Source organism: Oncorhynchus tshawytscha, linkage group LG13 (genome assembly GCF_018296145.1).
Source record: "Oncorhynchus tshawytscha isolate Ot180627B linkage group LG13, Otsh_v2.0, whole genome shotgun sequence".
NCBI lineage: Eukaryota > Metazoa > Chordata > Actinopteri > Salmoniformes > Salmonidae > Oncorhynchus > Oncorhynchus tshawytscha.
In genome coordinates, this window is record NC_056441.1 from 78,837,550 (window position 1) to 78,859,141 (window position 21,592).

The 21,592-nt window shown below is 44.0% G+C and overlaps 1 protein-coding gene across 1 annotated transcript in view; it reads left to right on the forward strand.

The window, feature by feature from the left end:
- LOC112265698 (guanylate cyclase soluble subunit alpha-2-like) overlaps positions 1 to 21,592 on the forward strand; it is an 83,858-nt gene that overhangs the window by 23,015 nt on the left and 39,251 nt on the right. Inside the window, exons 5-7 of the mRNA XM_024443246.2 lie at positions 14,728 to 14,940; positions 15,102 to 15,374; positions 17,455 to 17,598. Of these exons, the coding sequence (XP_024299014.2) occupies positions 14,728 to 14,940; positions 15,102 to 15,374; positions 17,455 to 17,598 (630 nt within the window). The remainder of the gene's footprint in view (positions 1 to 14,727; positions 14,941 to 15,101; positions 15,375 to 17,454; positions 17,599 to 21,592) is intronic.

Here is a 21,592-nt window from a genome sequence, read left to right on the forward strand (position 1 = left end):
TACCAACAACACACCAGTTTCAGGTTTGACGGTAGAAACCTGTCGAATCCATTATATTGTTGAACTTTATGGAAGCCCATTTTCACTAGAGTAGCTATTTCTCCAGCAAAGACAGGTTCTAACCACACGTCTTGTCTGGAGCAGAGGTTTCAGTGGGGAAGTTTGTTTTGCGTGACCCGGTGCCCCGGGTGTGCAGGGTTTGCTCATTTTCAACCAATCCGTTGGTCCCCCTAAGGAGCATCGGGGCTATGCAAAGCAAACTCGCCCAGTCTTTTCCAAGGAAACACAGTGTCACCACCTATTATTAGGCAAAAGGGGGCATAAATTGTTGACATAATTGTCATCCAAACCAAACCCTCAAGTAAGTCATGATGCAGTCATTTACCGAACTCTGACTTTATGACCAAAACTGCCCTATTTACACATTGTAGTCAATTTTGACACGACAATGACTGTTTAATTCTCATATCGATGACACAGAAGCCATTTAAAACTAGACAAGTTGGTTCTAAGGGGCAGTTGACCTTTAATAGTCAGATCAGGGACAGGGATCTAAAATGCCTTCGGAAAGTATTCAGACCCTTTACTCAGTACTTTGTTGAAGCACCTTAAGCAGCAATTACATCCTCGAGTCTTCTTGGGTATGACGCTACAAGCTTGGCACAGCTGTATTTGGGGAGTTTCTCCAATTCTTCTCTGCTGATACTCTCAAGCTCTGTCAGGTTGGATGGGGAGCATCAATGCACAGCTATTTTCAGGTCTCCTCAGAGATTTTCGATCGTGTTCAAGTCTGGGCTCTGACTGGGCCACTCAAGGACATTCAGAGACTTGTCCCAAAGCCACTCCTGCATTGCCTTGGCTGTGTGCTAAGGGTCATTGTCCTGTTGGTAGGGGAACCTTCGCCTCAGTCTGAGCTCCTAAGCGCTCTGGAGCAGGTTTTCATCAAGGATCACTCTGTACTTTGCTCTGTTTATCTTCCCCTTAATCCTGACTAGTCTCCCAGTCCCTGCTGCTGAAATACATCCCCACAGCCTGATGCTGCCACCACTGTGCTTCAAATCAAATGCGCCGAATACAACAGGTGTAGCAGACCTTACAGTGAAATGCTTACTTACGAGTCCCTAACCAACAATATAGTTTTAAGAAAAATAAGTGTTAAGTAAAAAAAATTTGAGAAGTAAAACAGTTAAAGAGCAGCAGTAAATAACAATAGCGAGGCTATATACAGGGGTTACCGGTACAGTCAATGTGCGTGGGCACAGGTTAGTCGAGGTAATTGAGGTAATATGTACATGTAGGTAGAGTTAAAGTGAATATACATAGATAATAAACAGAGATTAGCAGCAGCAGGACTCTTATGGCTTGGGGGTAGGAGCTGTTAAGGAACCTTTTGCTCCTAGACTTGGCCCTCAGGTATCGCTTGTCATGCGGTAGCAGAGAGAACAGTCTATGACTGGGGTGGCTGGAGTCTTTGAACATTTTTAGGGCCTTCCTCTGACACTGCCTGGTATAGAGGTCCTGGATGGCAGGAAGCTTGGCCCCGGTGATGTACTGGGCCGTACGCACTACCCTCTGTAGTGCCTTGCGGTCGGAGTCCAAACAGTTGCCACACCAGGCAGTGATGCAACCCGTCAGGATGCTCTCCATGGTGCAGCTGTAGAATCTGTAGGATCTGAGGACCCAAGCCAAATCTTTTCAGTCTCCTGAGGGGGAACAGGTTTTGTCTCTGTCTGTGGTACCAATGTCTCACTCTCCTTTTCCTTTACTCCTTTAACTTTCCCTCTCTCTCTCACACACACACACTCATGCACGCACACACACACACACACACACACACACACACACACACACACACACACACACACACGTACACGCACACATAAATACACACACACACACGCACACACGCACACACACACACACACACACACACACACACACACACACACGCGCACACGCACACACACACGCACACACACACACACGCACACACGAATACACACACAAGCCCAGTTATTACTGATGCTGAGAGCCCAGACCTCCAGCTCTGTGTGTACACCTTTCTGCACACAGAAGAGACATCTTACTGACATGCCATCAGGACCCCCTCATCTCTCTCTCTAGTTCCTTCACTCCAAACCCCTGTCTGCCCCTTCCCTTTTCCTCTAACCAGAACCCCCACACCTCTACTTATAGCACCTAACCAGAAACCCCACCCCCCTCCTCGCTTCACCTAACCAGAACCCCCACCCCCTCCTCGCTTCACCTAACCAGAATACCCACCCCTCCCTGCTTCACCTAACCAGTACCCCCACCCCCCTCCTCGCTTCACCTAACCAGAACCCCCACCTCCTCGCTTCACCTAACCAGAATACCCACCCCCTCCTCGCTTCACCTAACCAGAATACCCACCCCCTCCTCGCTTCACCTAACCAGAACCCCCACCCCCTCCTCGCTTCACCTAACCAGTACCCCCCAAAGTAATCCATCTTCTCCAACCAGTGTCATATTGAATTTACGCGGTGTGTTACTGTGTAACCTTAAGAGCACCTAGTTTACATCATGCATCTGTTTTTACTGCTGCTGTTGTGTCATACGGTCACCGTCTCCACTCTCTGTTGTGTAAATATGACCCAGAGAGAAAGGGAGAGCAGTGACTTTCAAAGCCTCCTCTCTTTTTGTTCTTCTGAACAACAAGCAGCAAACATCACAGTGTTGAGGGGGGCATTGGATCAAAGGTTCACTAAATGTCTCAATCTTCTTTGTTCCCTGTCACACAAGCGCGCACAAACACACACACTCGTGCGCACGCAGACACACACACTCATGGCCTTGTCTTGTAAAACAGCCTCCACAATAACAGAGCAACAGAGCAGCGGAGAAATCAACATTGTAAAGCACCGGATGCCAGCAGAGTTGGGCTTGAGGAGAAGGTGTCTGAGGACAGGTTGGCCTTAAGGTCTCACAGGATTTTTACATAGATCTGAGTGGGCATATAGGGGGATACCATGTTTCAGGATACTTGGCTGTGTGGATGCCTTCGTCTACCTGTGTGTGTCTGTGAGCAGGCTTCGTGCATGTATGTCTGCATTTGTGTGTTTGTGTGTGTGACTCATTGACTTGTGCTCTGTACTTCTATGCAATTGAGTCTGTTTACACGCCAGTCTGCTTAAATCCTATTTTTCTCCCTCTGTTTTTCCCTCTCTGCCCACCTCTCCTTTTCTCTCTTACTTTCTGTCTATCTCTCATTCTCTCACTCTCTCTTTCTCTCTCTCCATCTCTCTCCTTCTCTGTCGTCTGGTTGAGAGTGGGGCTGTGGTTTTCTGTGGTCTGTGTGGATGTGTGAGTGTGTTACTGTAGTGCTGCTGAGAGTGTGCAACTGTCTGTCCTGATGAGGGAGAAGGGAACAGGAGTGAACTGAGTTAAAGCAGGGAGACTCACAAGAAGGCCGGCAGAACAGCCCCTGGTCGGTCTGTGTGTATGTGCGTGTGTGTGCTTGTGCATGCGTGTGTGTGTGCATACTCTACATCAGCGATTACCAAACATTTCTGTAGAAAAGCCAACGATAAAAGCACAGAGTTGTCTTTGATAAAAGCACAGAGTTGTCTTTGATATAAGCACAGAGTTGTCTTTGATAAAGGCACAGAGTTTTATTTGATAAAGGCACAGAGTTGTCTTTGATAAAGACACAGAGTTGTATTTGATAAGGACACAGAGTTGTATTTGATAAGGACACAGAGTTGTCTTTGATAAGGACACATAGTTGTCTTTGATAAAGACACAGAGTTGTCTTTGATAAAGACATAGAGTTGTCTTTGATAAAGACACAGAGTTGTCTTTGATAAAGACACAGAGTTGTCTTTGATAAGGACACAGAGTTGTCTTTGATAAGGACACAGAGTTGTCTTTGATAAGGACACATAGTTGTCTTTGATAAAGACACAGAGTTGTCTTTGATAAAGACACAGAGTTGTCTTTGATAAAGACACAGAGTTGTCTTTGATAAGGACACAGAGTTGTCTTTGATAAGGACACAGAGTTGTCTTTGATAAGGACACAGAGTTGTCTTTGATAAGGACACAGAGTTGTCTTTGATAAAGACACAGAGTTGTCTTTGATAAAGACACAGAGTTGTATTTGATAAAGGCACAGAGTTGTATTTGATAAGGACACAGAGTTGTATTTGATAAGGACACCGAGTTGTCTTTGATAAAGACACAGAGTTGTATTTGATAAAGGCACAGAGTTGTATTTGATAAGGACACAGAGTTGTATTTGATAAAGGCACAGAGTTGTCTTTGATAAGGACACAGAGTTGTCTTTGATAAGGACACAGAGTTGTCTTTGATAAGGACACAGAGTTGTTTTTGATAAGGACACAGAGTTGTCTTTGATAAGGACACAGAGTTGTCTTTGATAAAGACACAGAGTTGTATTTGATAAAGGCACAGAGTTGTATTTGATAAGGACACAGAGTTGTCTTTGATAAAGACACAGAGTTGTCTTTGATAAAGACACAGAGTTGTCTTTGATAAAGACACAGAGTTGTATTTGATAAGGACACAGAGTTGTCTTTGATAAAGACACAGAGTTGTTTTTGATAAAGGCACAGAGTTGTCTTTGATAAGGGCACAGAGTTGTCTTTGATAAAGACACAGAGTTGTATTTGATAAGGACACAGAGTTGTCTTTGATAAAGACACAGAGTTGTCTTTGATAAAGACACAGAGTTGTCTGATAAAGACACAGAGTTGTCTTTGATAAAGACACAGAGTTGTCTTTGATAAGGACACAGAGTTGTCTTTGATAAGGACACATAGTTGTCTTTGATAAAGACACAGAGTTGTCTTTGATAAAGACACAGAGTTGTCTTTGATAAGGACACAGAGTTGTCTTTGATAAAGACACAGAGTTGTCTTTGATAAGGACACAGAGTTGTCTTTGATAAAGACACAGAGTTGTCTTTGATAAAGACACAGAGTTGTCTTTGATAAGGGTTGCACTCTTTTTTTAGTTATTCTTGTTGTGCTGTTTAAGGTAGGTGCACTTGATTCAGAAGCTCTGCACACTGGGTAGGCAAAGTGTTCCGTTTTACAACCATTTAATTTGTTTGACAAGACAAACTCCACCTACCCTGTGGACGGGGAGATCTGTGGCTAAATTGAGTGTGCCTACTGCGCTGGCCAATCAGATAGCTCAAATCACCTTGCCTACAGCTTCCACAACCCTGGCCACATACTAGCCTATGTAAGATTTCCTCACTTTTAAAACTGACCAGAGAGAGAATGTCAAAGGAATACAGCAAAGAGCTGCTGTTTATGAGTGAGTTCATGTTTTATTCTGCACTATTATAAAACATGGTTCTCCCTACTCGCCCTGCAGCTGCAATGAATGAGTAGCCAAGTGTATCGACAGCCCTGCATTTTTATTATTATTTGGAGCTCGTCGTGTCTATTTTAATATCAAGGAATATTTCACTTTCTCTGGTCATAGGAACAACATGAATTTGTGCCTGAGGCAGATGTGGTGCGACTCGAATTTCACCATCAGGTGGAAGACGGTGCCCCTCTCTCTGGTCAGTCTCACTGGAGGAATGGAAGAACAGAGCAGGGAACATGAGATGCGGACTAGAGGTCGACCGACTATGATTTTTCAACACCGATACCGATTATTGGAGGACCAAAAAAGCCCATACCAATTAATCGGACGATTTATAAAATAAAATAAACATGTTTAAAAAAGAATTGTAATAATGACAATTACAACCATGTGTAGTTAACTAGTGATTATGATTGATTGTTTTTTATAAGATAAGTTTAATGCATTGCTAGCAACTTACCTTGGCTTACTGCATTTGCGTAACAGGCAGTCTCTTTGTGGAGTGCAACGAGAGAGAGGCAGGTTGTTATTGTGTTGGACTAGTTAACTGTAAGGTTGCAAGAATGGATCCCCCGAGCTGACAAGGTGTATATCTGTCATTCTGCCCCTGAACAAGGCAGTTATTGAAAATAAGAATGTGATCTTAACTGACTTGCCTAGTTAAATAAAGTATAAAAAATAAATTCAATTGACAAATCGGCGCCCAAAAATACCTATTTCCGATTGTTTTGAAAACTTGAAATCGCCCATAATTAATCGGCCATTCCGATGAATCGGTCGACCTCTAATGCAGACCCTCTGCTGCTCTCTCCCTCCCTCCGCTGAGACTAAGCTGTGTTCAAAACAAGGGCCAGATGTGTACAAAATTTAGCAGCGTGAGTGAAGGGGGCTTTGTTGCGAAATAGGAAGCCAATTATAGATTTAATTTTGGATTGGAGATGCTTGATATGAGTCTGGATGTAGAGTTTACAGTCTAACCAGACACCTAGGTATTTGTAGTTGTCCACATATTCTAAGTCAGAACCTTCTAGAGTAGTGATGCTAGTCTGGCGATCGGTTGAAAAGTATGCATTTAGTTTTACTAGCGTTTAAGAGCAGTTGGAGGCCACGGAAGGAGTGTTGTATGGCATTGAAGCTCCCCGTGATTTGCACATTTTCAGGAACCAATACACACAGTTAGGAAAGCAAAGGCTAGCTTTTTCAAACAGAAATTTGCATCCTGTAGCTCTGACTCCAAAAGGTTTGGGACACTAAAGTCCATGGAGAATAAAAGCACCTCCTCCCAGCTGCCCACTGCACTGAGGCTAGGAAACACTGTCACTCCCAATAAATCCATGATAATCGAGAATTTCAATAAGCATTTCTGTACGGCTGGCCATGCTTTCCTCCTGGCTACCCCAACCTCGGCCAACAGCTCCGTACCCCCCGCAGCTACTTGCCCAAGCCTGCACCCACTCTTCCCCCCCTGGTGCCCTCGAGGATATTAGACTCACCTGGACTCACTCATCACCTGTTTATTACCTCCCCAATATTTGTCAGTTCCCTGCTCTGTTCCCCACTGCTGCATTTATTGTAATTTGTCTTTGTTCCCCCTGTGCTGATGCTGTTCCTGTCTCGTTCTATGTCCGTTCCCTATTAAATGTTTGACTCCCCGTACCTACTTCGCCTCTCCAGTGTCATCCCTTGACACCCAGCTTCTCCTTCACCTAAATCCAGATAGCAGATGTTCTGAAAGAGCTGCAAAACCTGGACCCGTACAAATCAGATGGGCTAGACAACCTGGACCTTCTATTTATAAAATCATCCGCCGCCATTGTTGCAACCCATATTACTAGTCTGTTCAACCTCTCTTTCGTATCGTCCGAGATTCCTAAACATTGGAAAGCTGTCGTGGTCAACCCCCTCTTCAAAGAGGGTGACACTCTAGACCCAAACTGTTACAGACCTATATCCATCCTGCCCTGCCTTTCCAAAGTCTTCGAAAGCCAAGTTAACAAACAGATCACTGATCTTTTCAAATCCCACTGTACCTTCTCCAGTCAATTGTGCACCTCAGTCATGCTCAAGGTCCTAAACAATGTCATAACCACTAGCAATAAAAGACAGTACTGTGCAGCCGTCTTCATCGACCTGGCCAAGGCTTTCGACTCTATCAATCACCGTATTCTTATCAGCAGACTCAACGGCCTTGGATTCCCAAATGAATACCTTGCCTGGTTCACCAACTACTTCTCAGATAGAGTTCAGTGTGCCAAATCGGAGGGCCTGTTGTCCAGACATTTGGCAGTCTCTATGGGGGTACCACAGAGTTCAATTCTCGGGCTGACTCTTTTCTCTGTATATATCAACAATGTCGCTCTTGCTGCGGGTGATTCCTTGATCCACCTCTACGCAGACAACACCATTTTGTATACATCTGGCCCTTCTTTGGACACTGTGTTAAGATGGTGAGGAAATTACTTTTAACGAACAACCAGACATCCTCTACGGACGGGATGAGGTCAATATCGTTCCAGGATACCCGGGCCAAGTCAATTAGAAAGGCCTATACTCGCAGAAGTGCTTTAGGGAGCGTTTGACAGTGATGAGGGGTGGTCGTTTGACTGCAGACCCATAACGGATTCAGGCAATGAAGCAGTGATATTTGAGATCCTGATTTAAAACAGCAGCGATGTTTGGGTGGCAAGTTGGTCCGGATAATATCTTTGAGGGTGCCCATGTTTATGGATTTAGGGTTGTACCTGGTGGGTTCCTTTATAATTTGTGTGAGATTGAGGGCATCTAGCTTAGATTGTAGGACGGCCGGGGTGTTAACTTCTTAAGGTATAGGAGGCAGCATTTTCACTTTTGGATAAATAGCGTGCCCAATTTCAACTTCCTGCTACTCATGCCAAGAATATAAGATATGCATATTATTAGTAGATTTGGATAGAAAACACTAATGTTTCTAAAACCTTTTGAATCATGTCTGTAAGTATAACAGAACTTATGTAGCAGGCAAAACCCAGAGGACTAACCGTTCAGAATGTATTTTTTTTTCAGGTCTCTGTCTGTTCAGTATCTCTCATTGGGAAACGATATTTCTTAGGCACTTGTTTTCAGTTCCTACCGCTTCCACTGGATGTCACCAGTCTTTGGAATTTGGTTGAGGTTATTCCTTTGTGCAATGAAGAAGTACGACCATCTAGGAAATGGGTAACACTGTTGAGAGTTGCGCAAGACTTGAAAAGTAGCGTTAGTTTCCTCTCATCCTCTATTGAAAACAGATTGACCCGTCTTCAATTTGATCGATTATTAACGTTTAAAAATACCTAAAGTTGTATTACAAAAGTAGTTTGAAATGTTTTGGCAAAGTTTACAGACAACTTTTGAAATATTTTGTAGTGACTTTGCGCAATTTGGAAGCTATTTTTTTCTGGATCAAACACGCCAAATAAATTGACATTTTGGATATACAGTGGGGAGAAGAAGTATTTGATACACTGATGATTTTGTAGGTTTTCCTACTTACAAAGCATGTAGATGTCTGTACATTTTTTTATCATAGGTACACTCCAACTGTGAGAAACAAAAATCCAGAAAATCACATTGTATGATTTTGAAGTAATTAATCTGCATTTTATTGCATGACATAAGTATTTGATCACCTACCAACCAGTAAGAATTCCGGCTCTCACAGACCTGTTAGTTTTTCTTTAAGAAGCCCTCCTGTTCTCCACTCATTACCTGTATTAACTGCACCTGTTTGAACTTGTTACCTGTATAAAAGACACCTGTCCACACACTCAATCAAACAGACTCCAACCTCTCCACAATGGCCAAGACCAGAGAGTTGTGTAAGGACATCAGGGATAAAATTGTAGACCTGCACAAGGCTGGGATGGGCTTCAGGACAATAGGCAAGCAGCTTGGTGAGAAGGCAACAACTGTTGGCGCAATTATTAGAAAATGGAAGAAGTTCAAGATGACCATCAATCACCCTTGGTCTGGGGCTCCATGCAAGATCACACCTCGTGGGGCATCAATGATCATGAGGAAGGTGAGGGATCAGCCCAGAACTACACTGCAGGACCTGGTCAATGACCTGAAGAGAGCTGGGAACACAGTCTCAAAGAAAACCATTAGTAACACACTACGCCATCATGGATTAAAATCCTGCAGCGCACGCAAGGTCCCCCTGCTCAAGCCAGCGTATGTCCAGGCCTGTATGAAGTTTGCCAATGACCATCTGAATGATCCAGAGGAGGAATGGGAGAAGGTCATGTGGTCTGATGAGACAAAAATAGAGCTTTTTGGTCTAAACTCCACTCGCCGTGTTTGGAGGAGGAAGAAGGATGAGTACAACCCCAAGATCACCATCCCAACCGTGAAGCATTGAGGTGGAAACATCATTCTTTGGGGATGCTTTTCTGCAAAGTGGACATGATGACTGCACCATATTGAGGGGAGGATGGATGGGGCCATGTATCGCAAGATCTTGGCCAACAACCTCCTTCCCTCAGTAAGAGCATTGAAGATGGGCCGTGGTTGGGTCTTCCAGCATGACAACGACCTGAAACACACAGCCAAGGCAACTAAGGAGTGGCTCCGTAAGAAGCATCTCAAGGTCCTGGAGTGGCCTAGCCAGTCTCCAGACCTGAACCCAATAGAAAATCTTTGGAGGGAGCTGAAAGTCCGTATTGCCCAGCGACAGCCCCGAAACCTGAAGGATCTGGAGAAGGTCTGGATGGAGGAGTGGGCCAAAATCCCTACTGCAGTGTGTGCAAACCTGGTCAAGAACTACAGGAAACATGTGATCTCTGTAATTACAAACAAAGGTTTCTGTACCAAATATTAAGTTCTGCTTTTCTGATGTATCAAATACTTATGGCATGCAATAAAATGCTAATTAATTACTTAAAAATCATACAATGTGATTTTCTGGATTTTTGTTTTAGATTCTGTCTCTCACAGTTGAAGTGTACCTATGATAAAAATTACAAAGCTCTACATGCTTTGTAAGTAGGAAAAGTAGGAAAACCTGCAAAATTGGCAGTGTATCAAATACTTGTTCTCCCCACTGTATGTGGACGGAATTAATCGAACAAAAGGACCAATTGTGATGTTTATGGGACATATTGGAGTGCCAACAAAAGAAGCTCGTCAAAGGTAAGGCATGTTTTATATTTTATTTCTGTGTTTTGCTACTCTCTTTGTTTACTGCTGTGCTATCATCAGATAATAGCTTCTTATGCTTTCACCGAAAAGCCTTTTTAAAATCGGACATGTTGGCTGGATTCAAAACGAGTGTAGCTTTAATTTAGTATCTTTCATGTGTGATTTAATGAACGTTTGATTTTTATATAATTTTATTTGAATTTGCCGCGCTGCATTTTCCCTGGCTTTTTGCCAAGTGAGACACAAGCGTCCCCTATAACATAAGAAGTTAAGCATATCCCAGTTTAGGTCACCTAGCAGAACGAACTCTGAAGATAGATGGGCTGCAATCAATTCACATATTGTGGCCAGGGCACAGCTGGGAGCTGAGGGGGGTCTATAACAGGCGACAACAGTGAGTGATGAATTTTTAAAATTAGAGGCTCGAACTGTTTGGGCATAGACCTGAAAAGTATGACAGAACTTTGCAGGCTATCTCTGCAGTAGATTGCAACTCCTCTCCCTTTGTCAGTTCTATCTTGACAGAAAATGTTGTAGTTGGGGATGGAAATCTCAGAATTTTTGGTGGCCTTCCTAAGCCAATATGCTGTGATAATTTATTAGGCTTACTTCACAAACCTCATTCCTACACAACTGTTTTTATTAGGTTAATTTTACATTTTTTAAGTTATGTTTTAAACAATTCTGAGCGATAGATCTCGGCTTGCTTTTTGACTGCGAAAGTGACCTTGACTCAAAAGGTTGATGACCAGTGCTCTACATGTTACATACAGGTGGAGTACTCTACATACATAGGTAAGTGCATTTACGTGTGTGTATTAGTGGTTGTGTGTGTGATTGTTTGTGTGTCAATTAATTTATACTTGTATGTGTTTGAATATGAGTGTGTGTGTGTAAGCGTTCTGTTAAGTGTGAGGGTAGTTTTCCGAGACACAGTCGCTTGGATTTTCTGAGTGTTCCTGGTATTCCTGTCGTCTCCATGGAGATTTCCATTAATGTGTCAGCCATGTGACTCCTCCCACTCTGCCTGCCACAACCACAGAAAACACCTGGTCACATCCTCCCGCAATACACACTGCGACTGTACAGTATACAGTGCATTCGGAAAGTATTCAAACCCCTTGACTTTATCCACATTTTGTTATGTTACAACCTTATTCTATATTGATTGAAATCTTTTTATCCCTCATCAAACTACACACAATACCCCATAATGACAAAGCAAAAATAGGTTTTTAGAAATGTTTGCAAGTACATAGGTATTCAGACTCTTTACTCAGCACTTTGTTGAAGTGCCTTTGGCAGTGATTACAGCCTTGAGTCTTCTTGGGTAGGATGCTACAAGCTTGGCACGCCTGTATTTGGGGAGTTTCTACCATTCTTTTCTGCAGATCCTCTCAAGCTTTGTCAGGTTGGATGGGGAGCGTCGCTGCACAGCTATTTTTAGGTCTCTCCAGAGATTTTTGATCGGGTTCAAGTTCAGGCTCTGACTGGGCCACTGAAGGACATTCAGAGACTTAGCCCAAAGCCACTCCTGCGTTGTCTTGGCTGTATGCTTAGGGTCATTGTCCTGTTGGAAGGTGAATCTTCACCCAGGTCTGAGGTCCTGAGCGCTCTGGAGAAGGTTTTCATCAAGGATCTCTCTGTACTTTGCTCCGTTCATCTTTCCCTCGATCCTGACTAGTCTCCCAGTCCCTGCCACTGAAAAACATCCCTGCAGCATGATGCTGCCACCACCATGCTTCACCGTAGGGATGGTGCCAGGTTTCATCCATACGTGACGTTTGGCATTCAGGCCAAAGAGTTCAATCTTGGTTTCATCAGACCAGCGATTCTTGTTTCTCATGTTCTGAGAGTCTTTAGGTGCCTTTTGGCAAACTCCAAGCAGGCTGTCATGTGCCTTTTACTGAGGAAGGGCTTCTGTCTGGCCACTCTACCATAAAGGCCTGATTGGTGGAGTGCTGCAAAGATGTCCTTCTAGAAGGTTATCCCATCTCCACAGAGGAACTCTTGAGCTCTGTTAGAGTGACCTGACCAAGGCCCTTCTCCCCCGATTGCTCAGTTTTGCCGGGTAGCCTGCTCTAGGAAGAGTGGTTTGACACAATCTTGTCTCGGAGCTCTACGGACAATTCCTTCAACCTTGTGGATTGGTTTTTGCTTTGACATGCACTGTCAACTGTGGGACCTTATATATAGACAGGTGTGTGCCTTTCCAAATCATGTCCAATCAATTTAATTCCCCGCAGGTGGACTCCAATCAAGTTGTAGAAACATCTCAAGGATGATCAATGGAAACAGGATGCACCTGAGCTCAATTTAGAATCTCATAGCAAATGGTCTGAATATTTATGTAAATAAGGGATTTCTTCTTTTTTTTTACATAAACTTTTAATAAACTTTGCTTTGTCATTATGGGGTATTGTGTGTAGATTGAGAAAAACAAATCTAATCAATTTTAGAATAAGGCGTAACAAGATGTGGGAAAAGTCCAGGGTTCTGAATACTTTCCGAATGCACTGTCTGTGTGTGTGTACCTACTTTCCGTAACTAAGTGTGTGTGCAGTACTCTGTCTCTCTCTAGACTATATGTATGTAATGTGTGTATTAGATTTTTGTAGACTATATGTAGGTTTTGTGTGTGTTATCTCTCTGCAGACTATATATAGGTAGTGCATGTTTGTGTTCGATCTCTGTAGACTGTATGTAGGGTGTGTGTGTGTGTGTGTGTGTAATTTCTCTGTAGATGTAGGTTGTGTGCATTATGCAGAACTAGGAGAGGGTTCTATAAATAAATCAGGCTGCAGTGGGCTCACAGGCGGAATAATCTATCTGACACCGGGGAGAGAGGGAGAGAACCAGAGAGTGCGTGCGAGAGAGGATGCTAGGAGTGTGCAAAGCTGTCATTAAGGCAAAGGGTGGCTACTTTGAAGAATCTCAAATATAAAATATTTTTTGATTTGTTTAACACATTTTTGGTTACTGCATGATTCCATATGTGTTATTTCAAAGTTTGATGTCTTCGCTATTATTCTACAATGTAGAAAATTGTTTTTCATACATTCTGGTAATCTACCAGAGCAACCAAAGACTAAACTACAGATACAGTAGCAGACAAACCTGACTTCTTTCAGTCAGCTGAGAGCCAGAGAGATGTTTTCCATCCTCAACACATCTTCATTTAATCCTGTATTGTCTATAGGCTACAGTTGGATGTATTGCCGCAGGGCCAGCGTTCTCTTGATCTGGTGTGTATGGGAGAATGGGTGACGACATCTCATTTGTAGCCTAGATGATGTTGGAATGTGCAGCACTACATCCTCATTGTCAAGGGGATTAGGGTCTTCAAAAAACTGGAGGTGGTGTTTGGACTACAACATCCTCTTAACGTTTCTGAATAGTCTTTCTATGCTTGTGTTTATAGAGCAGGTACGAGTTTGACCAAAATAATGGAAATGCCATGCATGCGCCCCTCCATGGGGGATAGATCCAGAATCTCCTAAATCACTAACATGTATTGACTCACGAGGTTGAATACTTCAAGATGTATTACAGTTTTTTTATATGTTCGAATGTTTCTTCCACATTGACAGAGTATTTTGTGTAGATCGTTGACAGAAAAATGACAATTATATACATTTTAATCCCACTTTGTAACACAACAAAATGTGGAAAAAGTGTGAATACTTTGTGAGCGCACTGTATTTCCCACAGTCTGCATTCCATTGACCTCTTTATCACAACCTCTGTTTCTCCCCCACTACCTCTCTCTCTCCCCCTCTCTACCTCTCTCTCCCCCTCTCTACCTCTCTCTTTCTCTCTCTCTACCTCTCCCTGTCTTCCCCCACCTCTCCCCCCTCTCTCTCCCCCTCTCTACCTCTCTCTCTCTCTCTCTACCTCTCCCTGTCTTCCCCTCACCTCTCCCCCTCTCTCTCTCTCTCAACCTCTCTCTCCGTCTTCTCCCCCCTCTCTACCTCTCTATCTCTTTGTCTTTCTGTCTTCTCCTCCCCTCTTTCTCTCTCTCTCTACCTCTCTCACCCTGTCTTCTCTCCCCTCTCTTTTTTTCCTTTACCTCTCTCCCCCCTCTCGTGCGCTCCATCTCTCTCCCCCCTCTCACGCGCTCCATCTCTCTCTCTCACCCTGTCTTCTGCCCCCTCCCTCTCCATCTCTCTCTTTTTCTCTCTGTCTTTACCAGGTGATGGAGGTGAAGGGTCAGATGATTCATGTCCCAGAATCCTCTACTCTGATGTTCCTGGGTTCCCCCCGGGTGGACAAGCTGGAGGAGCTGATGGGCAGGGGCCTCTACCTGTCAGACATCCCCATCCACGACGCCACGCGTGATGTCATACTGGTGGGACAGCAGGCCAAGGCACAGGACGGCCTCAAGAACAGGATGGACAAACTCAAGGTACAGTCACACACACATACACGTGTGCTCATACTTATTATTCTGTCATGTAGATATTCAGCCGTGGACTCATCCGTCTTCAGAAGAAGAGGACAAGGCGTCGGTCACTAAACCTTTACTCCATCATCCTCATTCTACTATATCCCTCTGCTCTTCCCCAGGCCACTCTAGAAAAGACACACCAAGCTCTAGAAGAGGAGAAGAGGAGGACAGTAGACCTTCTCTACTCCATTTTTCCTGGTGACGTGGCCCAGAAGCTGTGGCAGGGGGAGTCTGTCCCCGCCAGGAAGTTTGATGATGTCACCATGTTGTTTTCTGACATCGTGGGCTTCACTGCAGTGTGTGCCCAGTGTACCCCCATGCAGGTCATCAGCATGCTCAACGAGCTCTACACACGCTTCGACTACCAGTGTGGAATACTGGATGTGTATAAGGTAGGAACACACACCTGTTTGGATATGCACATCCTGTGCACTCAGTGCATGCATGTTATATGTGTCAGGGTTGGGGTCGATTCTGAATTGAGTTGTGAATTGTTCTTTAATTCCAATTAAATTATTTGAAAAATAATTTGAATTGATTTGCAATTCAAATATTTTATTTGAATTGAATTTTAATTGGCCACACCCCACAGGAACCAGAATTTGAATTGAATTTGAATTAAAGGAATTAGAATTTAATTCAATGAAATTCAATGAAATTGAAATGCAGTATTTATTCCACACATCACCAGAGCAATATTTATTTAGACTTCATGCATGGTTACCTTTACCATTTAGCATAAGGTTGAAACATTTCATCTTTAAAACTCATTCTCTTTAACAATTTTAAATAATTACAGTGGTCTGGAAATATTGAAAGATCATGTTGTCGGTTGTCCATAATAATTCATAATTCCCTTAATGTTTTGAAATATCAGAATAAATGTGTTTTTTCCACATAATGCATTAGATCAAACACTGCAGTATGGAAGGGAACAATCTAACATCTCATGACAAAGAAGAATACTGTTTAACATCTTTCAGTTATAATAAAATGTACATTTCATATTGTGTATTGTTTGCATAAATAAGTGGCATATCCTTTTTATAAAATATTTGTCAAATTAATTAACTTTCATGTTTCACATCTCAGTTGATTCAAATTATATTCAAATTCTTCTTCCTGTGGGGTGTGGCCAATTCAAAGTAATTGTTCACAATTGACTCCAACCCTGTTGTGTCATCTGTCCACATAGGAGAGGTTTAGTGCAATTGAGTAATTTTATTTGATTTATTTATTTAAAAAAAAATTTAACTAGGCAAGTCAGTTTTAAGAACAAATTCTTATTTTCAATGACGGCCTAGGAACAGTGGTGCTGCCGTGGGTAAATACAAGGATCAATCAAGTTGTTTTAAATCAGAAACGTGTGTGTGCGTATGTGGAAAAACACACTGATTAATGGCCAATGTAACTGTGCTTAACATGAGTGTGTCAGTACTGGCTACATGACAGAGTGGCATTACAGCAAGGCCCAGTGGGTCCATTAACAACCATCACTCCCTCTATCCGTCCATTAACAACCATCACTCCCTCTATCCGTCCATTAACAATCATCACTCTCTCTATCCATCCATTAACAACCATCACTCCCTCTATCCGTCCATTAACAACCATCACTCCCTCTATCCGTCCATTAACAACCATCACTCCCTCTATCTGTCCATTAACAACCATCACTCCCTCTATGCGTCCATTAACAACCATCACTCCCTCTATGCGTCCATTAACAACCATCACTCCCTCTTTGCGTCCATTAACAACCATCACTCCCTCTATGCGTCCTTTATTAACCATCACTCCCTATATCCGTCCATTAACAACCATCACTCCCTCTATGCGTCCATTAACAACCATCACTCCCTCTATCCGTCCATTAACAACCATCACTCCCTCTATCCGTCCATTAACAACCATCACTCCCTCTATGCGCCCCTCCATCACTACATCAGCTCTCGTCCTTCGCCAGGGTTTGATCCAGCACAGATAGACAATTCCCTTCCCTTCCTCTCTCCTCACCCTTCCCTTCCTCTCTCCTCACCCTTCCCTTCCTCTCTCCTCACCCTTCCCTTCCTCTCTCCTCACCCTTCCCTTCCTCTCTCCTCACCCTTCCCTTCCCTTTCTCTCTCCTCACCCTTCCACTTGTTTACTTGACTCTTCCCCTTCTCTCTTTCTACTGCCATTTTCTATCGTCTCCACTTTCACCTCTCTCCCCTCTCTCTTTTCCTGCTCCATGTGAGTAGAGAGGAGAGAGAGAGAACCATATGTTCCCATTGTCATGGTTACTCTGGATAGATGACTGAGACTGGATGAAAATGAGAGTTGTGTTTCTTATTGTCAGGTACAGCTTTTGGGGGGGCGGGGTTTAAAACTTGTTTTATAATTTTTTTATTCTGAAAATATTTCAATTTGATAAATACTAAAATCAAAATAAATGCTCATGGCTTCATGGACTCTCCTCCAATCCCCATGTAGATTGAGACTATAGGCGACGCCTACTGTGTTGCGGGCGGGCTCCACCAGAAGATTGACAGCCATGCCAAGCCAATCGCACTCATGGCCCTGAAGATGATGGAGCTGTCAGAGGAGGTGTTAACGCCGGACAGCAAATCCATCAAGGTGAGTCTTTGCTTGGCACGGTGAGGGGGGCACTTTCTCCCTCACTCTTTTTCTGTCTTATTTTCTCTCTCCCTTTTCCCTCCCCCTCTCTCTTTCTCTCTCTCTCCCTCCCTTTCTTTCTCTCCCTTTTCACCCTCCTCGTTCTCTGTCTCTCTTCTCATTCAAATGTAAATGTGGTTTACACCTATAATTTAAAGCATCTGTAAGCTGATCATTGCGGTGCTGTGTTGTGCTATTGTGTTAGTGCTAGCTGTTTTGTGCGGTCTTGTTATGTGCTAGCTGTTTTGTGCGGTCTTGTTATGTGCTAGCTGTGTTGTTCCACAGACAGAAGGGGTAACACAGACACGTCACAGGGGCCATAACGCTGAAGAATCCTTTTAGAGCGTTCTCTCACCAAATCAAATCAATGTTTATTTCTCACGTGCGCCGAATGCAACAGGTGTTATAGACCTTACAGTGAAATGCTTACTTAAAGGCACTAACCAATAGTGCAAAAAATGAATTAGGTGAACAATAGGTAAGTAAAGAAATAAAACATCAGTAAAAATACATTTTCAGTAGTGAGGCTATATACAGTAGTGAGGCTATATACAGTAGTGAGGCTATTTAGAGTAGTGAGGCTATAACAGGAGATAGGCTATATACAGTAGAGAGGCTATATACAGTAGTGAGGCTATATACTGTAGCGAGGCTATATACAGTAGCGAGGATATATACTGTTTTTTAAAATTTTATTTTATTTCACCTTTATTTAACCAGGTACGCTAGTTGAGAACAAGTTCTCATTTGCAACTGTGACCTGGCCAAGATAAAGCATAGCAGTGTGAACAGACAACACAGAGTTACACATGGAGTAAACAATTAACAAGTCAATAACACAGTAGAAAAAAAGGGTAGTCTATATACATTGTGTGCAAAAGGCATGAGGAGGTAGGCGAATAATTACAATTTTGCAGATTAATAACACTGGAGTGATACATGATCAGATGGTCATGTACAGGTAGAGATATTGGTGTGCAAAAGAGCAGAAAAGTAAATAAATAAAAACAGTATGGGGATGAGGTAGGTAAAAATGGGTGGGCTATTTACCGATAGACTATGTACAGCTGCAGCGATCGGTTAACTGCTCAGACAGCAGATGTTTGAAGTTGGTGAGGGAGATAAAAGTCTCCAACTTCAGCGATTTTTGCAATTTGTTCCAGTCACAGGCAGCAGAGAACTGGAACGAAAGGCGGCCAAATGAGGTGTTGGCTTTAGGGATGATCAGTGAGATACACCTGCTGGAGCGCGAGCTACGGATGGGTGTTGCCATCGTGACCAGTGAACTGAGATAAGGCGGAGCTTTACCTAGCATGGACTTGTAGATGACCTGGAGCCAGTGGGTCTGGCGACGAATATGTAGCGAGGGCCAGCCGACTAGAGCATACAAGTCGCAGTGGTGGGTGGTATAAGGTGCTTTAGTGACAAAACGGATGGCACTGTGATAAACTGCATCCAGTTTGCTAAGTAGAGTGTTGGAAGCAATTTTGTAGATGACATCGCCGAAGTCGAGGATCGGTAGGATAGTCAGTTTTACTAGGGTAAGTTTGGCGGCGTGAGTGAAGGAAGCTTTGTTGCGGAATAGAAAGCCGATTCTTGATTGGATTTTCGATTGGAGATGTTTGATATGAGTCTGGAAGGAGAGTTTACAGTCTAGCCAGACACCTAGGTACTTATAGATGTCTACATATTCAAGGTCGGAACCATCCAGGGTGGTGATGCTGGTCAGGCGTGCGGGTGCAGGCAGCGAACGGTTGAAAAGCATGCATTTGGTTTTACTAGCGTTTAAGAGCAGTTGGAGGCCACGGAAGGAGTGTTGTATGGCATTGAAGCTCGTTTGGAGGTTAGATAGCACAGTGTCCAAGGACGGGCCGGAAGTATATAGAATGGTGTCGTCTGCGTAGAGGTGGATCAGGGAATCGCCCGCAGCAAGAGCAACATCATTGATATATACAGAGAAAAGAGTCGGCCCGAGGATTGAACCCTGTGGCACCCCCATAGAGACTGCCAGAGGACCGGACAGCATGCCCTCCGATTTGACAGACTGAACTCTGTCTGCAAAGTAATTGGTGAACCAGGCAAGGCAGTCATCCGAAAAACCGAGGCTACTGAGTCTGCCGATAAGAATATGGTGATTGACAGAGTCGAAAGCCTTGGCAAGGTCGATGAAGACGGCTGCACAGTACTGTCTTTTATCGATGGCGGTTATGATATTGTTTAGTACCTTGAGCGTGGCTGAGGTGCACCCGTGACCGGCTCGGAAACCCGATTGCACAGCGGAGAAGGTACGGTGGGATTCGAGATGGTCAGTGACCTGTTTGTTGACTTGGCTTTCGAAGACCTTAGATAGGCAGGGCAGGATGGATATAGGTCTAACAGTTTGGGTCCAGGGTGTCTCCCCCTTTGAAGAGGGGGATGACTGCGGCAGCTTTCCAATCCTTGGGGATCTCAGACGATATGAAAGAGAGGTTGAACAGGCTGGTAATAGGGGTTACGACAATGGCGGCGGATAGTTTCAGAAATAGAGGGTCCAGATTGTCAAGCCCAGCTGATTTGTACGGGTCCAGGTTTTGCAGCTCTTTCAGAACATCTGCTATCTGGATTTGGGTAAAGGAGAACCTGGAGAGGCTTGGGCGAGTAGTTGCGGGGGCGGAGCTGTTGGCTGAGGTTGGAGTAGCCAGGCGGAAGGCATGGCCAGCTGTTGAGAAATGCTTGTTGAAGTTTTCGATAATCATGGATTTATCGGTGGTGACCGTGTTACCTAGCCTCAGTGCAGTGGGCAGCTGGGAGGAGGTGCTGGTGCTCTTGTTCTCCATGGACTTCACAGTGTCCCAGAACTTTTTGGAGTTGGAGCTACAGGATGCAAACTTCTGCCTGAAGAAGCTGGCCTTAGCTTTCCTGACTGACTGCGTGTATTGGTTCCTGACTTCCCTGAACAGTTGCATATCGCGGGGACTATTCGATGCTATTGCAGTCCGCCACAGGATATTTTTGTGCTGGTCGAGGGCAGTCAGGTCTGGAGTGAACCAAGGGCTGTATCTGTTCTTAGTTCTGCATTTTTTGAACGGAGCATGCTTATCTAAAATGGTGAGGAAGTTACTTTTAAAGAATGACCAGGCATCCTCAACTGACGGGATGAGGTCAATGTCCTTCCAGGATACCCGGGCCAGGTCGATTAGAAAGGCCTGCTCACAGAAGTGTTTTAGGGAGCGTTTGACAGTGATGAGGGGTGGTCGTTTGACTGCGGCTCCGTAGCGGATACAGGCAATGAGGCAGTGATTTCTGAGATCCTGGTTGAAGACAGCAGAGGTGTATTTGGAGGGCCAGTTGGTCAGGATGACGTCTATGAGGGTGCCCTTGTTTACAGATTTAAGGTTGTACCTGGTGGGTTCCTTGATGTTTTGTGTGAGATTGAGGGCATCTAGCTTAGATTGTAGGACTGCCGAGGTGTTAAGCATATCCCAGTTTAGGTCACCTAACAGAACAAACTCTGAAGCTAGATGGGGGGGCCATCAATTCACAAATGGTGTCCAGGGCACAGCTGGGAGCTGAGGGGGGTCGGTAGCAGGCGGCAACAGTGAGAGACTTATTTCTGGAGAGAGTCATTTTCAAAATTAGTAGTTCGAACTGTTTGGGTATGGACCTGGAAAGTATGACATTACTTTGCAGGCTCTCTCTGCAGTAAACCGCAACTCCTCCCCCTTTGGCAGTTCTATCTTGATGGAAAATGTTATAGTTGGGTATGGAAATCTCAGAATTTTTGGTGGCCTTCCTGAGCCAGGATTCAGACACGTCAACGACATCAGAGTTAGCAGAGTGTGCTAAAGCAGTGAGTAAAACAAACTTAGGGAGGAGGCTTCTGATGTTGACATGCATGAAACCAAGGCTTTTTCGATCACAGAAGTCAACAAATGAGGGTTTACCTCCACATCACCCGCGGAACAGAGAAGGAGTA